Source organism: Bubalus bubalis, chromosome 20, assembly GCF_019923935.1.
Source record: "Bubalus bubalis isolate 160015118507 breed Murrah chromosome 20, NDDB_SH_1, whole genome shotgun sequence".
Taxonomy (NCBI): domain Eukaryota; kingdom Metazoa; phylum Chordata; class Mammalia; order Artiodactyla; family Bovidae; genus Bubalus; species Bubalus bubalis.
In genome coordinates, this window is record NC_059176.1 from 44823655 (window position 1) to 44850312 (window position 26658).

The window sequence follows — 26658 nt, forward strand, 5'->3', positions numbered from 1 at the left end:
ACAGGTTGTTTAGACCCATCACTTGGACCTGGCAAATGATCTGTGTGGTTTAAAAACCATTATCAAGCACTTCTATGAACCAGGAGCTTTCACAGCATCATATGTTTTGCACAACCCTGTGAGATTTGTGATATCCTCCCCTTTTTGTGAAAGAGAAAACAGGTCCACAGAAATGAAGAGATATATTGAAGACACCAAGGCTAAATAATATATAATAAATTTAAACCCAAGTGACTCCAAAGCCTAGCATGTGCCACAGTTCCCGGAGTCCCGGAACACTAGTTTCATGGAATGTTGATAGATCTTCCAAAAAATGAAAAGTGTTCCATGGTGGGATAAGTTCTGGAAGAAGTTATTTCAGGGACTTCCCTGGTGCTCCAGTGGCTAAGATGCTGCACTTCCAATGCAGGAGCCTGGATTTCAATCCCTGGTCAGGGAACTCTATCCTGCATGCCACAACTAAGAACTGATGCAGCCAAATAAGTAAATATTTTTAAACAACATGCATCATTAAACATATTTAAGAGAAGAAGTCCCTTCATTGTACGACTGCTCAGTGCCTTTATGAAGTGAGCGGGCCTCCTCTCCCTAAAGAGACATAAGCCTCATTAATGGAAAGCCATGGCCCACACCCTTCCAGACAACTCACCCACCTGAGAAGTAAATACAATGCCACCTGCTTTGTGACGTTTGCTGTGCATCAATTAATTAATGATCTGGGCTCCCGTGCCACGGTGACACAAATTCAGCCACCCATTCAGCAAATGAAGGCCATTCCAAACCATTCCAAACCCAGGCAGAGGCACGGTGCCAGGCTCTGGGGACATTCTTGGTCAGGAGTCATTTGTTTGAAAGGAGCAGGAGCCCATTCAAAGCAGCTTAAGCAAAAAGGACTGCTCTTGGAATGGCTACAGTGGTGATCAACGGAACCCACGGAGCAAACCTGTGTCCGGGTCTCCAAGGCCTGGACCAGAACCATCTCTCTCTGCCCTGTCCTCCCCAACCCCCGACTCTAGTTCCATGATCTCCCATCTCCACTTCTCTCTGAGACATATCTGCCTCCTCCTTTGTTGCTGGTACTTTGAGTTCAACACACACTGCTCATTAATTTGGTCTCTCCCTGTCACTGTTCCAAATAACTGAAAATTCCTGGATGGATGGCATGTCTCTATGGCTGCTCCAGGACAAGGGGCTCCAGGAGAACGTGGGGGAAGAGTAGGGGAAAGAGGTGCTTCTTCTGCACACACTGCTCCCTCTTAGGGGTTTGCAGCACTGGGTGAACACTGGGACCAACAGGAGAGCTTTGAAAAATATCAGTGCCTGAAACCTATGCCTTCCCTGTTCCCTGCTCCCACGTTCTGGTTTAATGTGCCTAAAAACAGGGCTCAAGCATCCGTGTCGGCTTAGGTTCTCAGGTATCTCTATTGGGAGGCCCAGATCAGGACTCTGTGCTGTACAGCAAGTCCCCTACATACCAACTGTCAAGTTCTGAACTTTCAAAGATGTAAACGTGTGTTCACATGTCCAGTCAATGAGTTAGTTCACATGTCTGGCGTACCTTGTCACGTGCATGCATCCTCTCCAAACGGTTGTGCTTGTGTGCACTTTACTGTCCAGTACAATGTAGAGTACAATAGCACAGTGTCTTTTCTGCAAGCCCAGGATGTCCGGAAGCAAGCGTAAAAGCAGCGGTGATGTAGCTGGTACTACTGTGCTTTTCAAGGTACTGCATTGTTAAGACTAAAACTGTTTTCTTTAATTTTTGTGTTTGCTTTTTATGTATTGCTTGTGAGAAAAGTATTCTACACCTATTATAGTACAGTACTATGTAGCCGATCATGTTAGTTGGGTACTTAGAGTAATTTTTTTGGACTCAGCAACAAATTGAACTTACGATCGTGCTCTTGGAACAGGACTTGTTTGTATGTAGGGGATTTACTGTGATAGGAAAGACAATAAAAAGTCATTACAAGAGGATAATGGCTTTGATGGAGAAGCTTAGGGGCGGACACGACTGAAGTGACTTAGCAGCAGCAGCAGCAGCAGCAGGGGCTGGCACACCTGACAGTCCAGAGGGAGCAGGAAAGAGATCCGTTAAGACCTGAGTGTGAGAAGTGCCCATGCCTTGCAGAAAGCACTAGGCATCGCGGGCTTCCATGTTTGTCACTGATTACTACCATGAGATGGACAGTGTCTGGGCTTACTGTGTGGACAAAAAATATAGCCTGAATTCACAAATGAGAAATCACTCAGGTAGAGAGTTAAAGGTGGAGAGACCTTGATTTTGCATGATTGAGACCACTCATGATAGTTGACCAAAGCAGGTGTCAGTGTCATGCCCACTTGCCAGGAAGCTTCCCAGCTGGCTCAGATGGTAAAGAATCCGCCTGCAATGCAGGAGACCCAGGTTCAATCCCTGGGTCAGGAAGATTCCCTGGACAAGGGAACGGCAACCCACTCCATTATTCTTGCCTGGAGAATCCCATGGGTAAAGGAACCTGGCAGGCCTACGGTCCATGGGGTCACAGAGTTGGACACGACTGAGCAACTAACACTTTCACTTTCCACTTACCAGGGGGAGAGGCAGAGGCTGCCCAGAGTCCCTGGTTCTGAGCCGCACAGCCAAGCATGGACCCCACTGTTGAGACTTCCACCTGCTCCACCTTTTGTAGGATGACCAGGGGTCCTGGTGCGCTCAGGACTGTCTTGGTTTTAGCTCCAGAGCCCGCTGCTTGCAGAAGCGCCTAAGTTCAGTTCAGTTCAGTCACTCAGTCGTGTCCAACTCTCTGTGACCCCATGGACTGCAGCACGCCAGACTTCCCTGTCCATCAGCAACTCCCAGAGCTTGCTCAAATTCATATCCATTGAGTCAGTGATGCCATCCAACCAACTCATCCTCTGTTGTCCCCTTCTCCTCCTGCTTTCAATCTTTCCCAGCATCAGATTCTTTTCCAATGAGTCAGTTCTTCTCATCAGGTGGCCAAAGTATTGGAGTTTCAGCTTCAGCATCAGTCCTTCCAATGAATATTCAAGACTAATCTCCTTTAGGATGGACTGGTTTGATCTCCTTACAGTCCAAGGGATTCTCAAGAGTCTTCTCTAACACTGCAGTTCAAAAGCATCAATTCTTCGGCGCTCAGCTTTCTTTATAGTCCAACTCTCACATCCATACATGACCACTGGAAAAACCATAGCTTTGACTAGACGGGCCTTTGTTGGCAAAGTAATATCTCTGCTTTTTAGTACGCTGTCTAGGTTGGTCATAGCTTTTCTTTCAAAGAGCAAGTGTCTTTTAATTTCATGGCTGCAGTCACCATCTGCAGTGATTTTAGAACCCAAGAAAGTAAAGTCTGTCACTGTTTCTATTGTTTCCCACTGTATTTGCTGTGAAGTGATGGGACCGGATGCCATGATCTTAGTTTTTTTAATGTTGAGTTTTAAGCCAATTTCTTCACTCTCTTCTTTCACTTTCATCAAGAGGCTCTTTAGTTCCTCTTCACTTTCAGCCGTAAGAGTGGTGTCATCTGCGTATCTGAAGTTATTGATATTTCTCCCAGCAATCCTGATTCCAGCTTGTGCTTCATTCAGCCCAGCATTTCGCATGATGTACTCTGTATATAAGTTAAGTAAGCAGGGTGACAAGTATACAGCCGTTAAGTATACAGCCTTGACGTACTCTTCCCAGTTTGGAACCCATCTGTTGTTCCCTGTTCGGTTCTAACTGTTGCTTCTTGACCTGCATACAGATTTCTCAGGAGCCTGGTAAGGTGGTCTGGTATTCCCATCGCTTGGAGAATTTTCCACAGTTTGTTGTGATCTACAGTCCCAGGTCAACTGGGATGTTTGGTCACCGCACCTGTCAGTGGTTTCCCCATGTTCTACATCCTGTGGAGGTGCAGAAGCCCTCCCAGCCAGTTGGGATAGGCAGGAGGCGAGGCGGAGGCTAAGCAGAACCAGGGTCGCTGGTCATCCCTAGAAAAGATGGATATTGATAACATTTACCCAGAACGCCCAGAGACACCCCATCTGCCTTCTGGACTACAAGCCTGTGAGATCCTCAGGCAGTCGCTGGCGGTGGAGCACTCTCTGGTTCTCTATGGTGGTTACAGAGCTCCAGGGAGCTGGGCTGGCCAAAACGAGGCCTTGATCCCAGGATCTGGAACCAAAGCAGGCCAGTGGATCCCCCATTCCTGCCTAAGCCCAGGCCCTTGTCACAGGGCATAATTCTCTGGCATCAAGAAAGTCTGTCCCCAAACACCCAAACCAAGCAGAAAGGAGTTTAGGGAGGGGAGAGTGTGTCAGGGCCCGAGGATGTATGTCTGGGCTTCCAGGGCAGGGTATAGAAAGAAAGAGGAGCCCCTAACCCTGGAAGCAGCCAGTCACTAGCCTGAGCAACTCAGGGAAGACAGGGGCCCTATATGTGGGCTGGTTTCTGTGGCTGGTGGTGCAGCTGTGGCCAAGTGATCTCACTTTCCATGTGGACAGAGGCTGGGAGAAGGGGCAGAGGGACTTGGAGGGGTAGAGAGGAGAGGGGCAGCAAGAGAGACACAGGGAGAAAGGGACAGAGAGGTGTGGAGGTTCAAAAGGAGACAAGAGACAGAGAACAATGGAAATAACAAGATTAGGTGACTTCCTTGGTGGTCCAGTGGTTAAGACTTTGCCCTCCAATGTAGAGGGCACGGATTCCATCCCTGGTTAGGGAATTAAGATCCTACATGCCTCATGATGGTTTAGATGTCTGACTCTTGTGACCTCATGGACTGTAGCCCCCTAGGCTCCTCTGTCCATGGGATTTCCCAGACAAGAATACTGGAGTGGGTTGCCATTTCCTCCTCCATGGGATTTTCCTGACCCAGGGATTGAACCAGAGTCTCCTGCATCTCTGGCATTGGCAGGCAGGTTCTTTATCGCTGAGCCATAGTGCAGATGAAAAAAAAAAAAAAAAAGAACAAGATCAAAGAACCAGAGAGAAGGGGAGATGGTATTTTTTCCTGCTTCAAGAACCAAGAGGTAAGCTCCTCAGAGCAGCCAAGCCAGAGGCAGCCCCACTCCCCATTGAGGATGCAGTGATGGGAAACAGCCTCACCCTGGGTCCTGAGGGCCATCATCAGGGCAGAGCTTCAGGCTCAGCTATACCAGGCCAGCCGCTCTCAACCAGGCATCCTGTCTCTCATGCACACCCGTGGGCAGCCCAGCCCAAGCGTTGGCATCCAGGGATGGGGATGGGGTGGGGTGATGGCAACAAGCAGAGGATGGGCGGTCAGTCCTGAGCATCCTTTGGGAAGGGACCAGCCTGTTTCTTGCTATGCGGCAGTGCATCTACCCACAAGATGGGCAGTTGTTCCTTTGATGTTGCCCTGAGCTGCTGAAGTGGCTCAGGGCTGGACAGTCATCACACTTTTGCTCCCAAGTCCACAGCAACCCATACAGGCCAAGAAGTCACCTATTTTGGGAACTCCCTTGGTGGTCCAGTGGTTAAGACTCCACGCTCTCAATGCAAGAGGCCTGAGTTCCATCCCTCATTCAGGGAACTAGATCCCACATGCCACAGCTGGAAAAAAAAAAAAAAAAAGGCACTGTGTGCCATAAGGAAGATTTGGCACAGTCAAATAGATAAATTTTTTAGTATCTGGCCTTCTCTGGTTGCTCAGATGATAAAGAGTCTGCCTACAATGGAGGAGACCTAGGTTCGATCACTGGATCAGGAAGATCCCCCTGGAGAAGGGAATGGCAACCCACTTCAGTATTCTTGCCTGGAGAATCCCATGAACAGAGGAGCCTGGTGGGCTACAGTAAACTACAGTCCATGGGCTTACAAAGAGCTGGACACAACAAAGCATCTAAAACATCCTTCTTTCTTAGCATCTTCCTGGAGCCCCTGGCTCACCCATTCTCTCCCTGTGTGGGTTTTGTTCTTTCACAGTGAATTGCACTTCCTCTCAGACTCCGTGTCCCTGTGTGCTTTTCCTTCTGTCTCTCTCTGTCTGTGCTTCCCTCCAGCTTTCCCTTGTCCTTTGTCTCCATTTCTGTATGTAGTCCCTCTTCCCTCATCTCCCAAGTCCAGTGAAGTCTCATTTATTTGGCTGCCTGAAGTCAGGTGGGGTGATGACTCAGAATTGCCAGGTGGAAGTTTTACTTTCCCTTAGTGAACACTTTCTACTAGTCAGTCAGGCAACGTGGTTGTACCGGCCAGCTGTCAGTGGGGAGGTTTACAAGCACAGAGGGAATGCTCCAGTCATCTGAAGCACTTACATTCCAGCCCAGGGCAGCCCCCAGTCCTGGCTCAGCTGAGGTATCTCCTGGCTGGTGACCTTGGGCAAACCACGGTGCTTGCCTCCACTTCCTCGGTTAAGTGGAGGCGATCCATTTCACACCTGGGGTTGAGGTGATAATGTGTGCTGAGAAGCTGGCCTGATGCCCAGGGCCTGCGATTTCCCCTTTGTCTACGGCCAAGCGCCACCACCACCCCCAGCTGCCAGCGCTGCAGGCCCTTTGGTTTCCACCCTGAAGGTGCTCTGCAAGTTCTCCAGAACTCACCATGCCATCCGTAGCCAGCTTCCTAGGAGATGCAGTGGGTCTTGCATGCTGTTATGGCCGTATGCACGTCCCTCCAGCCAGTGGGCCACTTCACCTGTATCTCTAGCCGGTCGGTTATTCAGGGTCTAGGTGCTCTCTCTAAGGAAGAGAGATGCAGGATGCTTGTGGGAGAACCGTCCCAGGACCTGAACTAGAACAGCAGCAATGGGGACAGATGCCAGGCCACACAGTAGTGGGACGGACAGAAGGGTGAACTGGCAGCTTGCGGTGGAGGGGGTGCAAGGGGCTGGGGAAGGGGCCTCTGGGAGCCCTGTCTCTGGTCTGAGGGACTGAGAATTGAGTATCAGCAGCTATCGAAAGCCAGAGGACTCTCCTAGAGACTGTCCTATGGAGTGGAGTAAGTCAGGAAGAGAAAAATAAATATTGTATCTTAACGCATATATGCAGAATCTAGAAAAATGGTACTAGTGAAGCTATTTGCAGGGCAGAAATAGAAAGCCAGAGGCAGAGAATGGGCTTATGGACACAGGAGGGGACGGACAGGTTGGAATGAATTGAGAGAGTAGCCCTGACATGTATACACCACATGTGTAAAACAGGCAGCTAGTGGGAAGCCACTGCATAGCACAGGGAGCTCAGCTCTGTGCTCTGTGATGACCTAGAGGGGTGAGATGGGGCGGGGTGAGAGGGAGGTCCAAGAGAGAGGGGGTATATGTGTACATATAGCCGACTCATTTTATTGTACAACAGAAACTAACACAACATTGTAAAGCAACTATATTCCAATAATAAATAAAATTTTAGATGTTAAAAAAAAAAAGAAAAACAAAGCCAGATGTTTCTGAAGGCCAGACTCAAGCTGGGGCTGGGGAGGAGAAGGGAGGCGGCCTTCCTGGCTTCCTTCCTCATGGTCAGCTGTCCAGCCGAGGTGAGGTGGCAGGGGCTTACAGTACACAGGCTGGCAGGTAGCCATCTGCTTATCCGTGAAGCAAGACTGCTTAGAAAGAAGGTTCTTTTTAAAAGGATTTATTATTATGTGGAGGATAATTGCTTTACAGTATTGTGTTGGTTTCTGCCATACATCAACATGAATCAGCCAAAGGTATACACATGTCCCCTCCCTCTTGCACGCCCCTCCCACCCCATCCCAGCCCTCTAGCTTGTCACAGAGCACCGGTTTTGAGCTTCCTGTGTCATACAGCAAATTTCTACCATCTATTCTACGTACGGTGATGCATATGTTTTAGTGCTACTCTCTCAAACTTTCCCACCCTCTCCTTTCCCTCCTTATGTCCACAGTCTGTTCTCCAGGTGTGCGTCTCCACTGCTGACCTGCAGAGAGGTTCATCAGCACCATCTTTCTAGATCCCATATATATGCATTAACATACGATATTTGTTTTCCACTTTCTGTCTTCACTCTGTATAACAGACTCTAGGTTCATTCACCTCAGTAGAACTGACTCATGTGTGTTCCTTTTTATGGCTGAGTGATATTCCCTTGTGTACATGTACCACAACTAGAAAGAAGCTTCTGCTGGGAGGGAGGGGCCTCAGCCAAGCCCACCACCTGCTGCAGCTCTGAGTAGCCAGACTCAGGGGCCTCCACCAAGTCCAGCTGTCTCCTCCCCAGGGCAAGCAGCTCCGGGTCCCCCCACAGCTCCGGTGGGGAAGGAAACTACGCCTGCCCTGGGAATTGGCCAGGGCCACAGATGAGTCCAGCCAGCTCTGACCGTGCTGAGTGCTCCTGGGGATTCTCTGGGGACCCGGCAGCCCTGCTGAGCCCGTGTGGAGCTGAGAGGGCCTTGTTTCTGAGTTAGGACCCTGAGCCTCCCCTGGCCAGAAGTGCCTTCAGGTAGGGACCTTGCCTTTTCCATCCTTCACCCCCGCATCAAGCCCAAGATCTGTGTGGACAGTAGGTGCCCGGGGAAGGTGTTATTCTGGCTCCTTTCCTTTCCAGCTATGGGACCTTGGGCAAGTGGCCTGACTTTTCTGCACCTCACATTCGTCTGTGGTCAACAGATCACAAGACCTGTTCTACTTGGTGCATTTGGGAATACACAGGATCACAGGGTTCCCAGAGGCCCCTTCCCCAGCCCCTTCCACCCCCTCCATTGGCATTTCATCATATAGCCAGATCTCTGAACCTGGAGCCTATTATACAGAATGAAGTTAAGTCAGGCGTGTGTGAGCTCTCCAGCCCTGGGGATATGGGCACGTGCTGGCTTGTCGCCCGCAGCTGCATGTGTCACTGCTCCCTTCTCCAGGGAGGGGGCAGTGCCCACCGGAGCCTTCCCAATTCAGTTATGTGCGGCTGCAGCTGACATTTCATTCTACAGCCAGATCTGTTTCCTAGGAAACAAGTGAGAGACATTGACTGTGCAGCGCACACGCACATGCACACACACACACCCCTGGCTGCCACCAAGAATGACAATGAACAGAAAGACAGTAATGTCAGCGGAAGCGAAAAAATAAGTTTATCCCCTTGTGCTGTTGCTCCCTGCTGCCCGGGCTGCAGGGTAGGGAGGGACGGGCCGGCACTCCTTGACGCAAGACCACATCATGGCCTGTGGGGCAACTTCTGAACAGGCAGGTTTGGAGGGGCCCCTTCTGCACCTCGCAGCCTCTCTCCTCCAAGGCCAGACCCAGGTGGCCTCCGCAGGGGGGGGTCCCGATTCGTTGCTTGTGCACCTTCTCTCTGACCGAGTCTGCTCCCAGCTTCCCTCTCCATCCTGAAGCTGGCACCCTAGACTCCTGTCTGCAGCCAAAAAGACATGGTCCTCCAGGCACACACAGTCTGCATGTCCACTCCCACCCTTGACTCCCTGACACCTGCCCTTTATCCTGCCGATGCCCCCTCCAGTCTCTGGCATCCCACCCTCCTAAGGTGCTCGAGCCAGAGACCTGGGAGTGTCCTTCCGCTCAGTTCCACCATGCAGGCCCCTCCTCCCACCCAGCCTCAGCTCTGGCATGCCTTATTCCCACCCCTGGAACATGCCGTGCACTCTAGATGGTCCGTGCTCCCTCCATGTTCTTCCTTCAACTGAAGTAAAACCTGGACAAATACCTTGTCCTCTGGGAAGGCCTCCTGCTTTTCCTGGGCTGAATCAGCGGGTGACTTTCCCTGGACTTTTTTCTTACCTCCATGAGGGTAATGATCATTGCACTGCATTAATGATATCAAACATGTGGGCTTACTAGATTTCCAGCATTCTAACAGCTTTACAGGTATTCCTTCATAGAATGATATTACATTTGTGTGTCTATTGTTGGCGTCCTTGCTGCCCTGGCAGCTTGGAGAGCAGGCCCCCCGTGTGACCCAGCTCTAAGTTGGCCACCAGCTCCCAGCATACAGCTGGCTTCTGGTGAGCTCTGCTAGGGTCTGTCTGGTTCTTGCTCTAAGGCCAGGACATAGTAGAATACACAGAATGTTTCTGTGGAGTGAATGAAATGAATGCTGCACTGAGTGGGTACCCAGTTGCCAGAGGGGATGCTCTCTTGGTGTGTTTCCTCTGCCTTTCTCCCAGCATACCTGATGGTTTAAAACTGGCTTTTGTGCAGTCTGTTGGCAAAGAGGGCTTTGTGGGTTTTGCTTCCTTCTTACAATAACCTAAGCATAGGCTCTGTTACATTGTACAAAGCCTGCCTTAATCAGAGTTTGAAACTGCTAAATAGAATGGCATTCAGATGATCATAGATAATGAGTGCGTGCCTAGCAGATGTGGCAGCAGAGTGTTTTGCAAAGCAGCCAGATGGATGACAGGAGACGCTGCTGGTTCCCTGCCCATCACCCTGGTAATCGGGGCTGTCTTCTTTTTCTTTGGGCAGCACTATTTCACGGTTAACTTCAGCCACGAGAACCAGAAAGCCTTGGAGCTGAGGACAGAGGACGCCAAGGACTGCGACGAGTGGGTGGCGGCCATCGCTCACGCCAGGTACGCCTCAGCCACCCCAAGGTCCAGGCAGGAGACTGGGCCCCGTCCTGGGCAAACTCAAACCCCAGGAGGGGAAGACATGGAGAGGGAGCACATGGAGGGGACATGAAGCTGTAAGAAGGGCGTCTTGACAGGTCCACTCTTAGAGACCCGGGGCTCTGATGTGCCTCTCTGGGATGCACAAGGAACCAAGCGCCCCCGAGGAACAGCAGGGTGCCCTCCTGCCTCCAACCAGATGAGCTTCTTTTATTATCCCAAGAGAACTGAGTCCAATTTGATTGGATTATAGGGTTTTATTACAGGACTTCCCAGGTGGCTCAGATGGTAAAGAAGCCACCCACAGTGCTGGAGACCCGGGTTCGATCCCTGGTTCGGGTAGATCCCCTGGAGAAAGGAATGGCTACCCACTCCAATATTCTTGCCTGGAGAATTCCATGGACAGAGAAGCCCGGTGGGCTATAGACCATGGGGTCACAAAGAGTCAGACACAACTGAGTGACTACGCACAAGGTTTTATGGTCACCAAAAGCTAAGACCACCTGAGTTCTAAACCGGATGCTGCAGGAATGTGCTGGTCCTGTCTTTTCTCTGGGCCTTGGTCTTCTCTATAGACTGAAATTCTCTGTGCTTGGATGTGCAGATTCTTAGCTGGCTCTTTCCCTCCTTCCCATCCATGTGTGCCCCTCTCTGGAGGGACTCACTGGGCCAGGTGGGGAGAAGAGCAGAAGGAAAGTGTATGCAACAGAGAAAACAGGGGCTTCAAACTGAATGGAGCCTTCCTAGGTTTGAGGGAAATGATGGGCTTGGGGGCTAGGGTGTGGCCCCAGAGCTAACAATCCCCAGCAGGGCTGAGTACTCTCAGGGAGATTGGACACCCAGACTCACCCCTTCAAGCAGCAGACCTTTCTGGCTGAGAGGATAACAGTGTGTTTCTGTGTCTACTTGTCTACAAAATGTAAGCTCTTGGGAGCAGGGACCAAAGGCCTTATATAGACAAGAGTTCAGCAAATGTCGAGTGCAAGAATGCAAGGATGGATGGACAGAAGTTGGATGTTGAGTGTATGTGTGGGCGGTAAATGATGGATAAGTGGATAAATGAATAATAAATGAAAGATGGATAAGTGGTGAAAGTGAAAGTCACTCACTTTTACTTTCATAAAGTCGTGTCCGACTCTTTGCAACCCCATGGAATTCTCCAGGCCAGAATACTACAGTGGGTAGCTGTTCCCTTCTCCAGGGGATCTTCCCAACCCAGGGAACGAACCCAGGTCTCCCACATTGCAGGCGGATTCTTTACCAGCTGAGCCACCAGGGAAGCCCAGATAAGTGTTGGAAGTATACATAAAGGGGACTTCCCTGGTGGTTCGGTGGTTAAGAATCTACCTTGAAATGCAGGGGACATGGGTTCAATCCCCAGTTGGGGAACTAAGATCTCACACACAGAGGGGCAACTAAGCCTGTGAGCCAAACTAGAGAGTCTGTGCCACAGTGAAAGACCCCGAATGACCCAACAAAGATTCCTCCTGCCACAACTAAGACCTGATGCAGCCAAAGAAATTTAAAAAAAAAAAGACTGACAGTAGCAGATGTTGGAGAGGGGGTGGGGTAACTATAAATCACACAATGCTGGTGGGAACATAAAGTGGTTCAACCACTTTGAAAAATCGTTAGGCAGTTCCTTTAAAAGTGAAACATATACCTACTCTGTGACCCGGCAGTTCCACTTCCTAGTATTTATCTCGAGAGAAATAAAAAACATCCACAGAAAGTCTTGCATGCAAATTTCCTTAGCAGCTTTATGCACAATAGCCCCCAAACTAGAAATAGCTGAGGTGTCTATCAACAGGCAGATGTAGGAAAGAACCTTGATACATCCTTGCAATGGAATACCGCTCAACAATAAAAAGGAACCCACTGCAAATATGTGTAACAAAACAGATAGCCAGGATGCGGAGTAAAAGAGCCAGACATAAGACAGTACATGCTGTCTGAATCCTGTTATCTGAAAGTCTAATAACACAGGCAGAACTAAACTGTGGTGACAGAAATCCAAAAGTAGCTACTTCTGGGGTGTGGATTGATAAGGAGGGGCACAGGGGAATTCTGGGGTGTTGAGGATTTTCTTTATCTCAATCAGGGCATATGCATTTATCCACCTCAATCAAACTGTACATTTACGGTCTGTGCTTCCCATTCCCAAATTCCCCTCAAATTTGTAAAACAAATTATGTCTATTAGCGTGTTTTAGTTCTCTACAGCTGCAGAACAAATGATCACAAACTTAGCAGCTCAAAACCAAACCCATTTCTCTCAGTTCTGTGGTCAGAAGTCTGGACTGAGACTTGGCTGTGATCTCTGCACAGAGGTCATGGGCTAAAATCAAGGAGTCAAACTTCTGACCTTGAAGTTCTGGAGATGTCTCTGCTTCCAAGCTCACTCCTATTGTTGGCAAGAGTCAGTTTCTTATAGGAGCACATCCCTGCTGGCTGGAGGTCAGGGAAGGCTCTCAGCCCCATCCTGTAGCACAGCAGCCTGGCATTCCGTGCCACGTGGTCCCTTCCCTCCTTGAGCCAACAGTGATTCACCAAATCGTTCTCCAGCCCCAAATTTCTGACCACTCCTTCTGTGACCAGCCAGAGAAAGCTCTCCATTTTAAGAAGTTCATGTGGGGCCTTCTCCAGTAGTCCAGTGGTTAAGACACCACCTTCCAATGCAAGGCATGTGGGTGTGATTCCTGGTCGGGGAGCTAAGATCTGACAAGCCTCGGGGCTGCAACTAAGACCCAGTGCAGCCAAATAAAATTGTATAAATTAGATGAATAAGTAAAATAAAGCCTCATGTGATTAGGTAAGGCCCACCTAGAGAATCTCCCTATCTTAAGGTCAGCTATGCCAATGAGTGGGTGTCCCAGGTGACTCACTGGTAAAGAATCTGGCTCTCAGTACAGGAGGCATGGGTTAGATCCCTGGGTCAGGAAGATCCCCTGGAGAAAGAAATGGCAACCCACTCCAGTATTCTTGCCTGGAGAATCCCATGGACAGAGGAGCCTGGCAGACTATAGTCCATGACATTGCAAAGGGTCGGACATGACTGAGTGAGTAACACATTCACAGAGGAACATCGTCTGATCCTTTTCTGAGGGAAAGTTTTATTTTCAAAGAGAATGGGAAGAGATGTTGGAAGAAGAAAAAGGAGGGACCAGAAGTCCCAAACCAATTCTGACTCCTCAACTCTTGCCAAGGCCACACTGGACTCGGACACAGGTTTTTTTGCTCTGGGCCAGGACATTTAAGGGGAAGACAAAAACTAGCTGCTGAGGCTACAGTTAGGTTCTCTAAGAGATGTGGTCATTTTGGCCCATGAGATACCTGCAGAGAGACAGTGAGGTGTCCCTGGCTGCTGCCGACCCAGAAGCCACGGCCACCCAGAAGCTCTTCAAGTCAGATGCTATGCGGATGGACAACCATAGCACAGACTGAAGGGCTGAGAGAAGCCAGCAGGGTCCAGTCTGGCACCAAGCGTGCAGGTCTAGATGCGTTTTCAGAGGCATCTTTAATTTGTGGACCAGGTTGGCTGCCCCTAGGGCTTCCATGGTGGCCTGGCGGGCTACAGTCCGTGAGACCACAAAAAAGTCGGAGACCACTGAGCGACTAACACTTTCACTTTGACACAACATAGTAGAAACAAGGTATGTACAAAAATAAGCACATGGTATAGGAACAGGTACAGACACAATGCACTCTGCCACTGTATGCATAGTAGTCTAGATTATGGGATGCCTCTGGGCTATGTGTCTGTACAGCAATGTATAAAATGTAACACCAAGTGTGGCTTGTGGTCTGGAGCTCAGTAAGGAGAACTAGATGGAAACCGGACGGCCACGTGGAGAGCACAGACCTGACTCCTCAGGAACTGTGGTGCGATTCCAGCTCCAGCTTCGACGCTCGGTGACTGACTGTCATTCAGGGAGGCAAGTCACTTCCCCTCTCTGGGCCTCAGTTTCTTTGTTTATAAAATTAGACAGTTGGCCTTTCGTGATTCCTGAGTTTCCTCCCAGCTCTGAGAATCTGTGAGTCTATAAAGACGGCGCTGCACAGAGGTGCAGATGGACCTAGAGTGTGTCATACAGAGTCAAGCAAGTCAGAAAGAGAAAAACAAATTTCATATAATATCACTTGTATGTGGAATCTGGAAAAATGGTACAGATGAACTTATTTGCAAAGCAGAAATAGAGTCACAGATATAGAGAACAAATTTATGGACACCAAAGGGGCAGGAGCAGGGGGAGGAACTGGGCGATTGGGATAGACATGTATACACTACTATGTATCAAACAGATGACTAACGAGAACCTGCTGGACAGCACAGGGAACTTGACTCAGTGCTCTGCGGTGACCTAAAAGGGAAGGAACTCCAAAAAAGAGGGGATATATGTATACATATCGATGAAGCACTTTGCTGTACAGCAGAAACTAACACAACACGGTAAAGCAGTTATACTCCAATAAAACATTTTTTTAAAACAGAAAACTGGGGAGGAGGAGGCAAGGGAGGCAGGCAGCGAAGACAGGGGAAGGGAAGAAAGGGAGGCAAAAACAGACCAAACCGTCCTGCCAATAAGACTCCAGATCCCAGTTTTGAAGCACCACTAAGAACAAACTGCTGAAGGCTCTGAATTTTCACACTGGTGGAGCAAGGAGGAGAGACCATCGGTGTGAAAACGGAGTCCTTCCTGTTCTCGACTGCATTTCCTTTGCAAGTCAAGATAATTAAGCCTCTTGGGAAGTTGGGAAAACATTAACACCTGATATTCTAGTTTAAATTCATTATAAGAGATGTACCAAAGCCTTATTTTAACCAAAGAGTTCTCTCTTGTAGCTTGTCGTTTACCTCTAGAAGAGGATGGGGGAGCAAGCATGGAGCTTTGATTTGAGGATCAGGTGTTTTCCTCCAGGCACGGGCTCCAGGTCCTCTGCCCACCCTCTGCCCCTGCCACCCCCCGAGGAGAGCTGCCAGCTCTTCCCGCCACCCCTCCCCGCCCCTTCAGAGCACCGCTGGGCAGAGCCTCCTTCTCTGACACCATCAAGGGACCGGTCTCCACTGACAGGGACCGCCTCTGTCACATAGTCCCTCTCCTAGAGCAAAGCTGTTTCCCTGCCCTCAGCCTTCTGGGATCCTCATCTCCATCCTGGGGGCTTGTAGGGAGGCAATTACTGTCCCATTTTGCCATGAGGGTCTCCCCCATAAGTTCTCAGGGGCTTAAAGAACTTGTGTGAAGTAGCTTCTGAGTTTGAAACAAAAGCCACTGTCTCTAAGCTGTCACACCACTTACCAGCTACATCCAGGGAACCTGGAAGGTCATGTCAGTAGATTCCAGACTGAACAGTGTACCCTCAATTTAAGTGGGAGGTCATTGGTGACCCCAGAGAGGCAGCCGGCTCCTGTGGGTGCCGTGTCCTACTTGCCCTCTCCCTCTGTCCGCAGCTACCGGACACTGGCCACGGAGCACGAGGCGCTGATGCAAAAATACCTGCACCTGCTGCAGATCGTGGAGACCGAGAAGACGGTGGCCAAGCAGCTGCGGCAGCAGATCGAGGACGGGGAGGTGGAGATCGAGCGACTGAAGGCAGAGGTGACCGCAACCCTGGGAGCAGAGGAGGCTGGCCAGGGATCCCGGCCTCCAACCTCACACCCGGGCTCCCCAGGTTCAGGGAGGCACAGGGTGGGCAGGAGGGACCCGCTCCCAGCCACAGCTATGCCAGCCCCAAACTTAAAATCAGTGATGCTGGCCCAGTGGAAAGGTCGGGTGGTCAGATCTGGGTTCAAAGCCCACCTCTGCCTCTTAACAGCTGCAACCTGAAGCAAGTCCCCCAGTCCCTCTGCACCTCTGTCTATGTTGTTGTTTAGTCACTCAGTTGTGCCCAACTCTGCAACCCCATGGACTGCAGTATACCGGGCTTCCATATCCTTCACTATCTCCCAGAGTTTGCTCAAACTCACGTCCTTTGAGTTGATGTTGCCATCCAACCATCTCATCCTCTGTCGTCTACTTCTCCTCCTGCCTTCAATCTTTCCGAGCATCAGGGTCTTTTCTAATGAGTCAGCTCTTTACATCAGGTGGCCAAAGTATTGGAGTTTCAGCTCCAGCATCAGTCCTTCCAATGGATATTCAGGGTTGACTTCCTTTAGGATTGACTGGTTTGATCTCCTTGCTGCCCAAGAGACTCTCAAGAGTCTTCTATAGCACCACAGTTCGAAAGCATCAATTCTTTGGTGCTCAACCTTCTTTCTGAAGAATAGGCTTTTTATCACTAGCTGACAAGGTTGTGAAGATCAACTGAGGTCACTGATTGGCAAGCTCCTTGTTAGTCTTCTGACAACCACATGGACTAAGGGGGCGGGTGTGGGGCCAGAGCATGGCTGGTAAGTCCTCAGAGTGTGGGCTCAGGCTCAGCTCCAAGACGATCCCTTCCTTCTGCCTGCCATGGCCGTCTGGAGGCTGATTAAGTCTTCTAAAACTTCTAGAACTAGTCTTCTAGTCTTGCTAGGTTAAGTCTTCTAGACCTTCACTACTCAAAGTGTGATATGGCCCATCAGAAATGCAGAACCTGGGGTCCCACCCAGATATCCTGAGTCAGAACCTGCACTTTAACAGCATCCCAGCAATTCTCATTTACCTGAGAGATGCTGACTCTCAGCCCATAGATAGCCCTCGCCAGCTGTTCACACCTCCACATGATGATCTGATCGCCTCTCATGGCCTCATCTCACCAGGAGGTCACAATGTGTGTGTTAATTGCTCAGTCATGTGTGACTCTTTGTGACCCCCATGGACTGTAGCCCACCAGGCTCCTCTGTCCATGGGATTCTCTGGGCAAGAATACTGGAGTGGGTTGCCATTCCCTTCTCCAGGGTAGCCTCCTGACCCAGGGATCAAACCCCAGTCTCCCACGTTGTGGGCAGATTCATTACCATCTGAGCCATCAGGGAAGCCCCCCAAAATGCAGCAGCATCAATTCTTCAGTACTCAGCCTTTTTTATTGTCCAGCTCTCACATCCATACATGACTACTGGAAAAAATCATAGCTTTGACTACACGGACCTTTGTAGGCTACAGTCCATAGGGTCCCATGGAGTTGGACAAGACTGAGTGACTAGGCACACATGCACAGGGAACTATATCCCACATGTCACTAGACAAGATCAAAAACCTTAAGGGAAAAAAAAAAGGGAGGAAGAACTGAGCTGTGTGGCAGCTATCTGAAAAACAAGAATTACAAAGGTCTTAGTAAAACATTGGTGGTTAACAAAGAGGAAGACACCTGGGTTAATTCCACCGTGAATGACTGCTCTGACTAAATGCATTCTGGACTAAAGACACTGCCTCTTGAGAGGGAGCAGGATGGGGCAGGTACTGATGCACCCTGTCTCAAAGTTGGGGTGGCAAGCGGGGTTTTCCTCTGATGGATCAAGGAAGCCAGACCACCAGTGGCAAGTGGGCAGGGTCCAGCAGAGACACCTGGCTTTGAGCCTGGTCAGGCAGCCGAAGCTAGACTCTAGCCAGTGACTTTGGCGTGAGCCAAAGTCCCCACCCTGCGTGGCTTTCATCGACAAGGGTCAACTGAGCAGACCCTGGATATCTAGCAAGCAAACCGAGGTCCAAAGCAGAGCCATCCAGAAGAGACCTGCCAGGGTCGGAGAAAGGCTGCCTCCATGGGCTCACCTGACCCTCGCTCCAGGCAGAGATGGGCCATAGCCCAGGACTTGTGTGGGGTCCCAGGCTTGCAACACCCTCACTAGAGCTTTGCCCCCCACCCCAGACCTGATGATCCTTGAACAGAGGCTCCAAGGCTGCCAGTGCTACTGTGCATGCAGCATAGTGCCTGACCTAATTGCATCTATTTTTTGCCCTGGTCCCTGCTGAGTGGATGTCCTAGAATGCCTCTTTCTGAGACAAGTGCCAGGTTTAAATACAGGACGGACACACACACACACACACAGCACATGCACACACACAACCCACCATGCTAAAGAAAAAAAAAATGGTTCCACGTGCAAAGCTCAAAAGTAGCAAAGAAAGCAGAAGGTGATAATAATCAGGTCAAATGTGGGCATTGACTGGGCATTCCTGCATCTCTCAGCTCTCTAAGAGCCTGCCTGTGCGTGTGTGTGTTCGCATGTATTCCTCAGCCCTTTAAAATACAGATCAAAGAACCAGCCTTTATTTCACTGTGCAGATGTTCCCAGAGAATCGAAAGAAAAGGTGGGGGGTGGGGGAGAAAGAAGAAAAGCCTGTGTCGGCACTGAATATGTCTCAGTTAGATATTTTCAGCCGCTCTTCAAGCATAGGCTGGGGTAATTTTAGCAACCCGCGAGTGGAGAGCGGGTAACTGTTCCATTTTGCTTTCAGAGTGCTCAATTCGCTCAATTGTGAGAGCCCATTCATTCTGCAGTTCAGCAAGTGGCCTTGAGGGGACAGAGCCACGTGCTCTGAAGAGGAGCGGAGGCTTTGTGGTGGTGTTTGTGGAGTCCCCTGGGCTGTGTGGGGCTCAGTGACTGTGGCGTTTTCCTGTGGTTGAGGTTTTTGTCACTGCTGTGGTTCTAACCCTTCTCTAATTGACTTATTTCTGTAGCCAATGAATATCTGTCAGGCACCAGCCCCACACTAGGCACCCGGAACCCATGAATGAATGAAACGGTATGGTCCTTCCCCCATAGATACCATAGTCGTGATGGAATACACAGGCAGTATCAGCATTTTCAGGCTTCCCAGGCGGCACTAGTGGTAAAGAATCCGCTTGCCACTGCAGGAGACCAAGAGACACGTGTTCAATCCCTGGGTCGGGAAGATTCCCTGGAGAGGGAAATGGCAACCCACTCCAGTATTCTTGCCTGGAGAATCCCATTGACAGAGGAGCTTGGCACACTACAGTCCATAGAGTTGCAAAGAGTCAGACATGACTGAAGTGACTTAGTATGCATGCATGTCAGCATTTTCACGAGAAAGTTCGAAGCCCTGGGAGCCCTGGTGAGGGATCCCCAGCAGAAACTTGCGGACTCTGGGGTGGCGTGATGGAGCCCCACCAGGGAGGCAGCACCAGTGGCCTGTCCACCTGAGGATTGCCTGAGGCCCCTGGCCACAGTGTGGCTTAAGGCGCCTCTTCTGGGCGACACCGTGTTGGCTTTATTCTTGCAGCTGGGCAGACCTGTCTGATCCCAAATCTGGCAAATATAGATTCTTAGATCAGCTCCAACGCTCGTTTAAAGGGCTGTTCCATTTTTCTAGGCCAGCAGTTCCCAGGCTGTGTTCCAAAGAGAGCTCCAAGTCAGAGAAGTCCTTCAGGGTTGTCCTGGGAGGGGACAGCCAAGCCAGCAGCACTTCCAGCTAAAGTCCTGCTGGGGTTCCAGGACAGTTTTGTTTGAAAATACAAAGGGACTACCCAAGTGTCCATTGATGGATGAATGGATCGCAAAATAGGGTTTGTATATACAATGGATGTCTTCCCTGGTGGCTCAGCAGTAAAGAATCCGCCTGCCAGTGCTTGAGAACAGTTTGATCCCTGGGTCAGAAAGATCCCCTGGAGAAGGAAATGGCAACCCACTCCAGTATTCTTCCCTAGAAAATCCCATGGACAGAGGAGCCTGGCAGACTACAGTCCATGGAGTTGCAAAGAGTTAGACACTACTGACCAACAAAACAACAATACAGTAGATATTAGTCAACCTTACAAAGGAAGGGAAGTCTGACATCTGGTATGACATAGGTGAACCTTATGCTGGTGAAATAAGGCAGACACAGGTAGACAAATACTGTCTGATTCCACTTAGGCAAGGTACCTAGAGACCAGATTCACAGAAAATAGAATGGTGGGTGCCAGGAGCTGGGGAGTTAGTGTTTAAATGGGGACAGAGTTGGGGAGGATGAGAAAGTTCTGGAGACAGATGGTGCAGATGGTTGCACAGCAGTGCGAATGAACTTGATGCTACTGAGCTGTGCACTTAAAACCGGTTAAAACAGTAAATTTTATGTTATGTCTATTTTACCACAATAGAAATTCGAAGATAAAGAGACTGAAGGTTTAGGAAGTAAGGAAGATGATCACAGATTTGGACCAAAGCTCCCAGATTACAAAGGGATTGCCTGCAGCCCTGAGGGTGCCCCGCCCAGGGTCACTCAGAGTCAGATCCCAGCTGCCCTGGACCCGGCTGGATGGGCACCAGGTCCAGTGTCACTCACAGATGTCTGGCTTGTAACCTCAGGCGGACAGGAGCTGCAGTACCCCTGGCCTCACAGAGTGCGTGGGAGAGCACTTGCCCACCACGCTGCGCCTGGTGGTGCCTGGAGGGGTGGGACTTCCGCCCGCTGCCGCAGCCCCCCCACCCCCAGCAGCTGACCCATGTTTCTGTTGCAGATCGCATCTCTGCTCAAGGACAATGAGCGCATCCAGTCCACCCAGACCGTCACCCCCAATGACGAAGACAGTGACATCAAAAAAATCAAGAAGGTCTGTACGGTCCCTCAGGGCTGGCGAAGCTGCCCCGGTCCTCTTTAGAGAGCCCCACCCCCGGCCCAGCCCTGTGTCCACAGCGTCCACCTGCTGCCCCCCTGCTCCCATTTGGCCTTCCACTTCCACTCCAAAGGCAGAACCAATAGCCCTCATCTCCTACCGGCTCCTCCTCGAGCCATTTCTTCCGGCTGTTTCTGTGAGGTAGGGTGGTTCAGCCCATTTGATAGATAGGAAAACCCAGGCCCCAAAAGGTGAAAGAGTGGATTGAGCCAGGGCAGGAACCCAGGCTGTGAGACGCGTAGCTGAGAGCTTTCCTCACGACCCTGGGCAGATTCAGCGAGACCCCAGGCCACTCTTCCATCCTCCAAACCTTGCGTGCCTGCCTGCCCCGCCTCACCCCAGCCACTGTCCTGCAAACACTGCCTCTCCCAACTGTACCCTTCGGTCCCCAGCAGAGGTCAGCATGGGAACCAACCTCTGTGACGCACCAGGGTTGGTCCAGCTGGTTTTACTCTGTTGGAGTCCAGGAGGGGTGGACATCACAGGAGGTACCAGAAAGCTGCCCAGTGGCGGGGATACTGACCAGCACCATGGGCCACCCTGTGCAGGGGAAGAACATGGTCTGTGTTTGCAGCTGGCCAGACTTGAAGCAGGGGAGCCTGACTCACCCTAAGAAAAACAAGTGAAACCAGAAAACCCTCCTTGTCAAGAGCATAAAAGGACCCCAGCACCATACAGACCAGAAGCTGCAAACTGGCTTCCCACAGGCCAAGTTCAGCCTCCCAGCGTGTTTGGGGTTTTTAGCCCATACGGTGTTTTTCCCCCCCCTTTTTAATGTGTTGCCGGTGCTATAAACACTAAACATTTCACATTAAAAAAAAAAAAGTCTGTATTTCTGGTTACTCAGAAATAGAAAGAGCTAACATCCCTTATGCACTTTCTATGTGCCAGACACTATTCTAGGAGATGTATGCAGATTAATCTCTTCCAAACTGAGAGCCCTCTGGAGTTTGATTATTGTCTGCATTTCACAGATGAGGGTACAGAAGCCCATAAGGGCAAAGTGACTTGCTTAGGTCACGCAGGCAGGTATTGGCAAAGCGACATTTCAACCCCGGCCGCTGAGCTCCAGAGCCCACATCTTCGGTCACTGGGACACACCATCTCTTAGAAAAGCAGGAGGTCTCGCAGCCCCGGGCCTGCCTCCTGCCCACAGTGTCTGCTGGCCCTAGGCCAGCTGCCTGCCCACCTATGATCCATAGGGCCCCCTGGTACCCCATGGACATTGGGACTTGCCACCAGTGCCACCAGGGGTCTGAACCAAGCCCTACCCACACAGGGATGTGCTGGCCTGCCTTCTCTTCCATGGCCCCACTGGACTTCCCGGCCCATTTTGATAGCCATTCTAGTGGGAACATTTTGTTAAATCCAGCTGAAATGCACCGTCCTCCTTTTATTGTCACCCTTCTGGGGCCTCTGAGCAAGCCCCTCACACTTTATCCAGAGAGGCTTCTTATCTTCAGAGAGAGCTGTTGTGACGAAGTCAAGCCGCTCCTCCCCAGGGCAGACGGCCCTGGCCACAGGTCTGCACTCGGAAGGCCACACTTGCTGTTCATGGCCAGTGCCCTTTTCAGCTGATAGTATTTTGATGAGCACCTCAACAGGCAGCCCCTGGATCCCCAGAATCCCCACTCCAACCCAGCACCACGCAGCACCTTTGTTCCTGGGGCCCTGGGCCCTCCCCGTGCAGCCCCTGAGCTTGCCCACAACTCAGCAGCAGGAATGGTGAGGAGTCTTGATTGGAAGCATGCAGATCTTCACACAGTCCTCTGAGTCTGGGAATCAAGGCCCTTCCCAAGTTCTCGCCAAAACGAGGCCAAGCCAAGTAGCCCGACTCAAGTCACCGTGTTCATTTCTCCCCGTGGAGGCAGAGGAGAGCCTCTGGCGCCTGCTGATGAGGTCCAAGCATGAGATGAACTCATCTGCCATATTCAGTTCAATGTGATAATCGCCCTCTGTCCAGACAAGCTTAAATTGAAACTTCAGGGCTCTCAGGCCAGTCATTAGATGAGAAGTGTGAGCTCCACCTGGCACAGCCTGGCAGCTCTCTCTTCTCGAGTCCCCTCCCATGGTGGGGACTTGGAGCCACATTTTCCCTCCGTCTGGCGATGCTACCAGAGAAACCTGGGGGACCTGGTTTGAACACATAGGTCTGGGATGGGGCCTGGGGTTGGCATTTCTAACAGAATCTCAGGAGATGCTGAAGCTGCCTGTCCGGGAACCACACACTTTGAGTCTGGCCATCATCTCCTTAGCCTCAGGGCACAGATGGAAAGTGGACTTAGAGGGCCTCGAGGTCGCGCCCAGCACCACGCAGGCAGGGGCACCAGGCCTACCTTTGCCTGAGCTCTTTCCCTAAGCGCAGGGGACGACAGAGCCTCGGTCCTGGAAGGACCCGGGCAGCAGAGGCTGATGGGCGGCTCTCCCCCGGTCTCGGCGCCCAGGTGCAGAGCTTCCTGCGGGGCTGGCTATGCCGGCGCAAGTGGAAGACCATCATCCAGGACTACATCCGGTCGCCGCACGCAGACAGCATGCGCAAGAGGAACCAGGTAGTGTTCAGCATGCTGGAGGCCGAGGCCGAGTACGTGCAGCAGCTGCATATCCTGGTGAACAACTTCCTGCGCCCACTGCGGATGGCTGCCAGCTCCAAGAAGCCCCCCATCACGCACGATGACGTCAGCAGCATCTTCCTGAACAGGTGAGCACCTGAACCTCGGTCCCTGCCTGCACCCCACCACCACCACCACCACTGCCTTGAAGTGCTTGGCCAAGGCGGGAGGAGGGAGCCTGGCCAGCACTGAACTTGAGCGCAAGCCCTCCTCTAGTTCCCACCAAGTGCTGAGGAGGAAACTGAGCCCAGAGAGGAAGGAGCCCTCCTGAGGTCCCGGGCCTAGAAGCCAGTGTTCTGACCCTTATGGGCAGGATACGGATAGAGGCCCACAGAGTAGATGTCTAAACTCAGGGGTTCCGCTGGGGCAATGTCGGAAGACGTTTTTGATTGTCAGAACTTGGTGAGGGGATACGGGGGAGAGTTTGCAAGTAGCATCTAGTGGGTAGAGGTCAGAGATGATGCTCAACATCCTACAGTGCACAGAGCAGTACCCCCCGCCCCAGCAAAGAATTATTCCTGCAGAAATAATCGTGCCAATACCCTGGTGGTCCAGTGGTTAAGACACGGAGCTCCCACTGCAAGGAGTGCAGATTTGATCCCCGGTCAGGGAGCTAAGATCCTATGCACCAGAAAAAAATCAATCAATAAAAATAATCAAGCCAAGGTTGAGGAACCCTGGATTAAATGTTTCCTGTATTGAGAGGCGGGTTCATTACCACTGGCACCACGTGGGACAGGAGTTGAACTAAATGTTTACAAGTTACAAATTAAGCTACAAAAAACCAAGCATGTTCCTTTCCTCTACCTTAATAGCACCGTCATAATGATCAAGAAACAGGTCTAAATTTTTAGAATTCTCAGGCTCGTTAGAGTTCAGCTCTGTACCGCGTTACCCACATGCCATATGAAAGTGGTCACTTTTCCCAAAAGGTGACCCTGGGTGTTCGTGTGGGGTTGGAAGTGCCTCAAAAGGCTGAGCTGATGGTTGCCCTTCTGCTGTCCACCTCTTTTGAAAAGGGCAGTCTTAGGAAGTGGCTTAAAGGAGCTTTGTGGTAGCCAATAAACTGGAGTAAACTAGGTAAAAGCAACAAACATAAAAACATCAACAGAGCGCTATTTACAAATGATTCTCATCTAGGAATTAACGTAAATCATATGTGCTCCAGGTTATTCGTTCAGCTGCACTTCCTTTAGCATAGTCATCGTTCAGTCACTTCACTAGTTCCAACTGCCTCATCCAGGTATTATGCAGAGAAGTTTGGGACCCGGGGTCACCTCCCCTGGGCCCTGCTCTGCCCCTTTACCTGCCAGGGTGCTGTAGCAAGTTTAAGGACTTATGTATCACCTGGGAGGTGATGGGGGAGCCAGTGGACGCGGGTCTGATTCTGAGAGGTTGAGCTGAGATGCTGAAGGTGGCTGGGAGAAGGACCAGGCTGACCTCATGGATGTGGAGGAGATGTCAGGGTACAGGGACGCAGTGAAGATGGGAGCAGAAGGAGGGGAGTGGCTTCTAGCCTCAGAAAACCTTGTAGAAACTGAATCACTGGGCCTTACAAAGTTGCTTTATTTTAATGTATTTATTTGGCTGTGCCGGGTCTTAGTTGCAGTATGTGGGATCTTCCTTGTGACATTCAGGCTCCTAGCTGCAGCATGTGGGCTCTAGTTCCCCGACCAGGGATCGAACCCAGGCCCCTGAATTGGGAGCGCAGAGTCTTAGCCACTGGACCAGTTGGGAAGTCCTGAACATGACTGCCTTCTTATCGTTCATACCTCAGCACATGATCCACTGTGTGCATAGGACAGTATAAGCGTCACTGTCTTAGCCACTTTGCTTTTTGTGAGCAGAGACCAGCTTAATTGATTTTTTCATTAAAAAATAGCAGCACTGCACAGCTTCTGTGCATGACTGAATGTTCTGGACTGCCCTCACCACATTAAGCTTTGCAGGACCGGCTTCATGCCAGGCTCTCTGAGCACTTGGCCTGAGTGATTTCCAATCCTGGGAGATGCCCCATCAGGCTGGCATCAGAGCTCAGAGAGGTGATGGATGGGACGTTCTCAGGGTTCCAGTGGGCTGTGACTTTAATTCAGTTCCACTTTACATCAAGGCCTCTGCTTGCCCCTGCTGCCCTATTAAATGATGGGCTGGATCTTCACTTACCCCATCCTCCTTTTCCCCAACACGTGCTCATCACAACCCAGGTCTTGGCACGCACTGCCCCCACCCACTTCTGCGCTATTGAGAACTTTCTGTTGCGTGTGAACCCAGCCTCCCCTCTTGCTGGGTAAGTGCCTCCCCTTTTGCTGGGTAAGTGCTGTGAATCTCTGGGGTCTCCCTGCCTTGGACCACAGCACAGAGGTCTGTGTGTGCCACAGGCCAAGGGCAGAGGCTGCCAGCCCACTCACTAGAAGGCATTTCTACACGTGACTTCCCCCTGGGTTTGCTTTTAGGCCAAAATGAATTCAGTGATTCAGCCACACTAGAAACCTGATGCTACTTTGGTGATTTCATTTGCCGGAGCTCCTTAAAAGAAGTCCTTGAGAAGAAAGAGGCCTCTCTCCAGGCTGGCAGATTCCTGGAGGGTGCTACAGAGCTGGGGAGGGGGTTAATTGTGTGTTTCTACAATAGTGGAGGGTGGAGGGGAAGGGAGGAGCGATCTTTGAAGTAAACACCTGCAGCAGGTTTTGTTTACCCAAGACAATGAGCGCAGAGACTTGGACTGTTTCCCTTTAATAAAAACATTGCCCGACAACATGTGCTGGGAACCACAGGCATGGCCCCGTGATGAGAACATCCCGCCCGGGTGACAGATGGTTGGTACCTTGATGCCGCTCTGATTGATCAGCGGTGGCTGGGAGTCCTGGGCTGAGAAGGATGGTGAGGCTCTGTGGGGGAGTGTGCTGCCATCCATTCGTCATGTCTGCATGGGCTAGGGGGTTAGGAGGGATGGGTAGAGGGCAGGGCAAGAGTGAAGAGGCCTGGTTCTGTCCTCCTCTTCCAGCCC

The 26658-nt window shown here is 50.9% G+C and overlaps 1 protein-coding gene across 6 annotated transcripts in view; it reads left to right on the forward strand.

Moving 5' to 3' along the window:
- The window catches only part of RASGRF1 (Ras protein specific guanine nucleotide releasing factor 1), a 102557-nt gene that overhangs the window by 14146 nt on the left and 61753 nt on the right, over positions 1 to 26658 (forward strand). For all 6 annotated transcript variants that reach the window (XM_044932837.2, XM_044932838.2, XM_025271093.3 and 3 more), the window contains exons 2-5: positions 10368 to 10474; positions 15959 to 16106; positions 20887 to 20979; positions 23487 to 23740. In XM_044932837.2, the coding sequence (XP_044788772.1) occupies positions 10368 to 10474; positions 15959 to 16106; positions 20887 to 20979; positions 23487 to 23740 (602 nt within the window). The remainder of the gene's footprint in view (positions 1 to 10367; positions 10475 to 15958; positions 16107 to 20886; positions 20980 to 23486; positions 23741 to 26658) is intronic.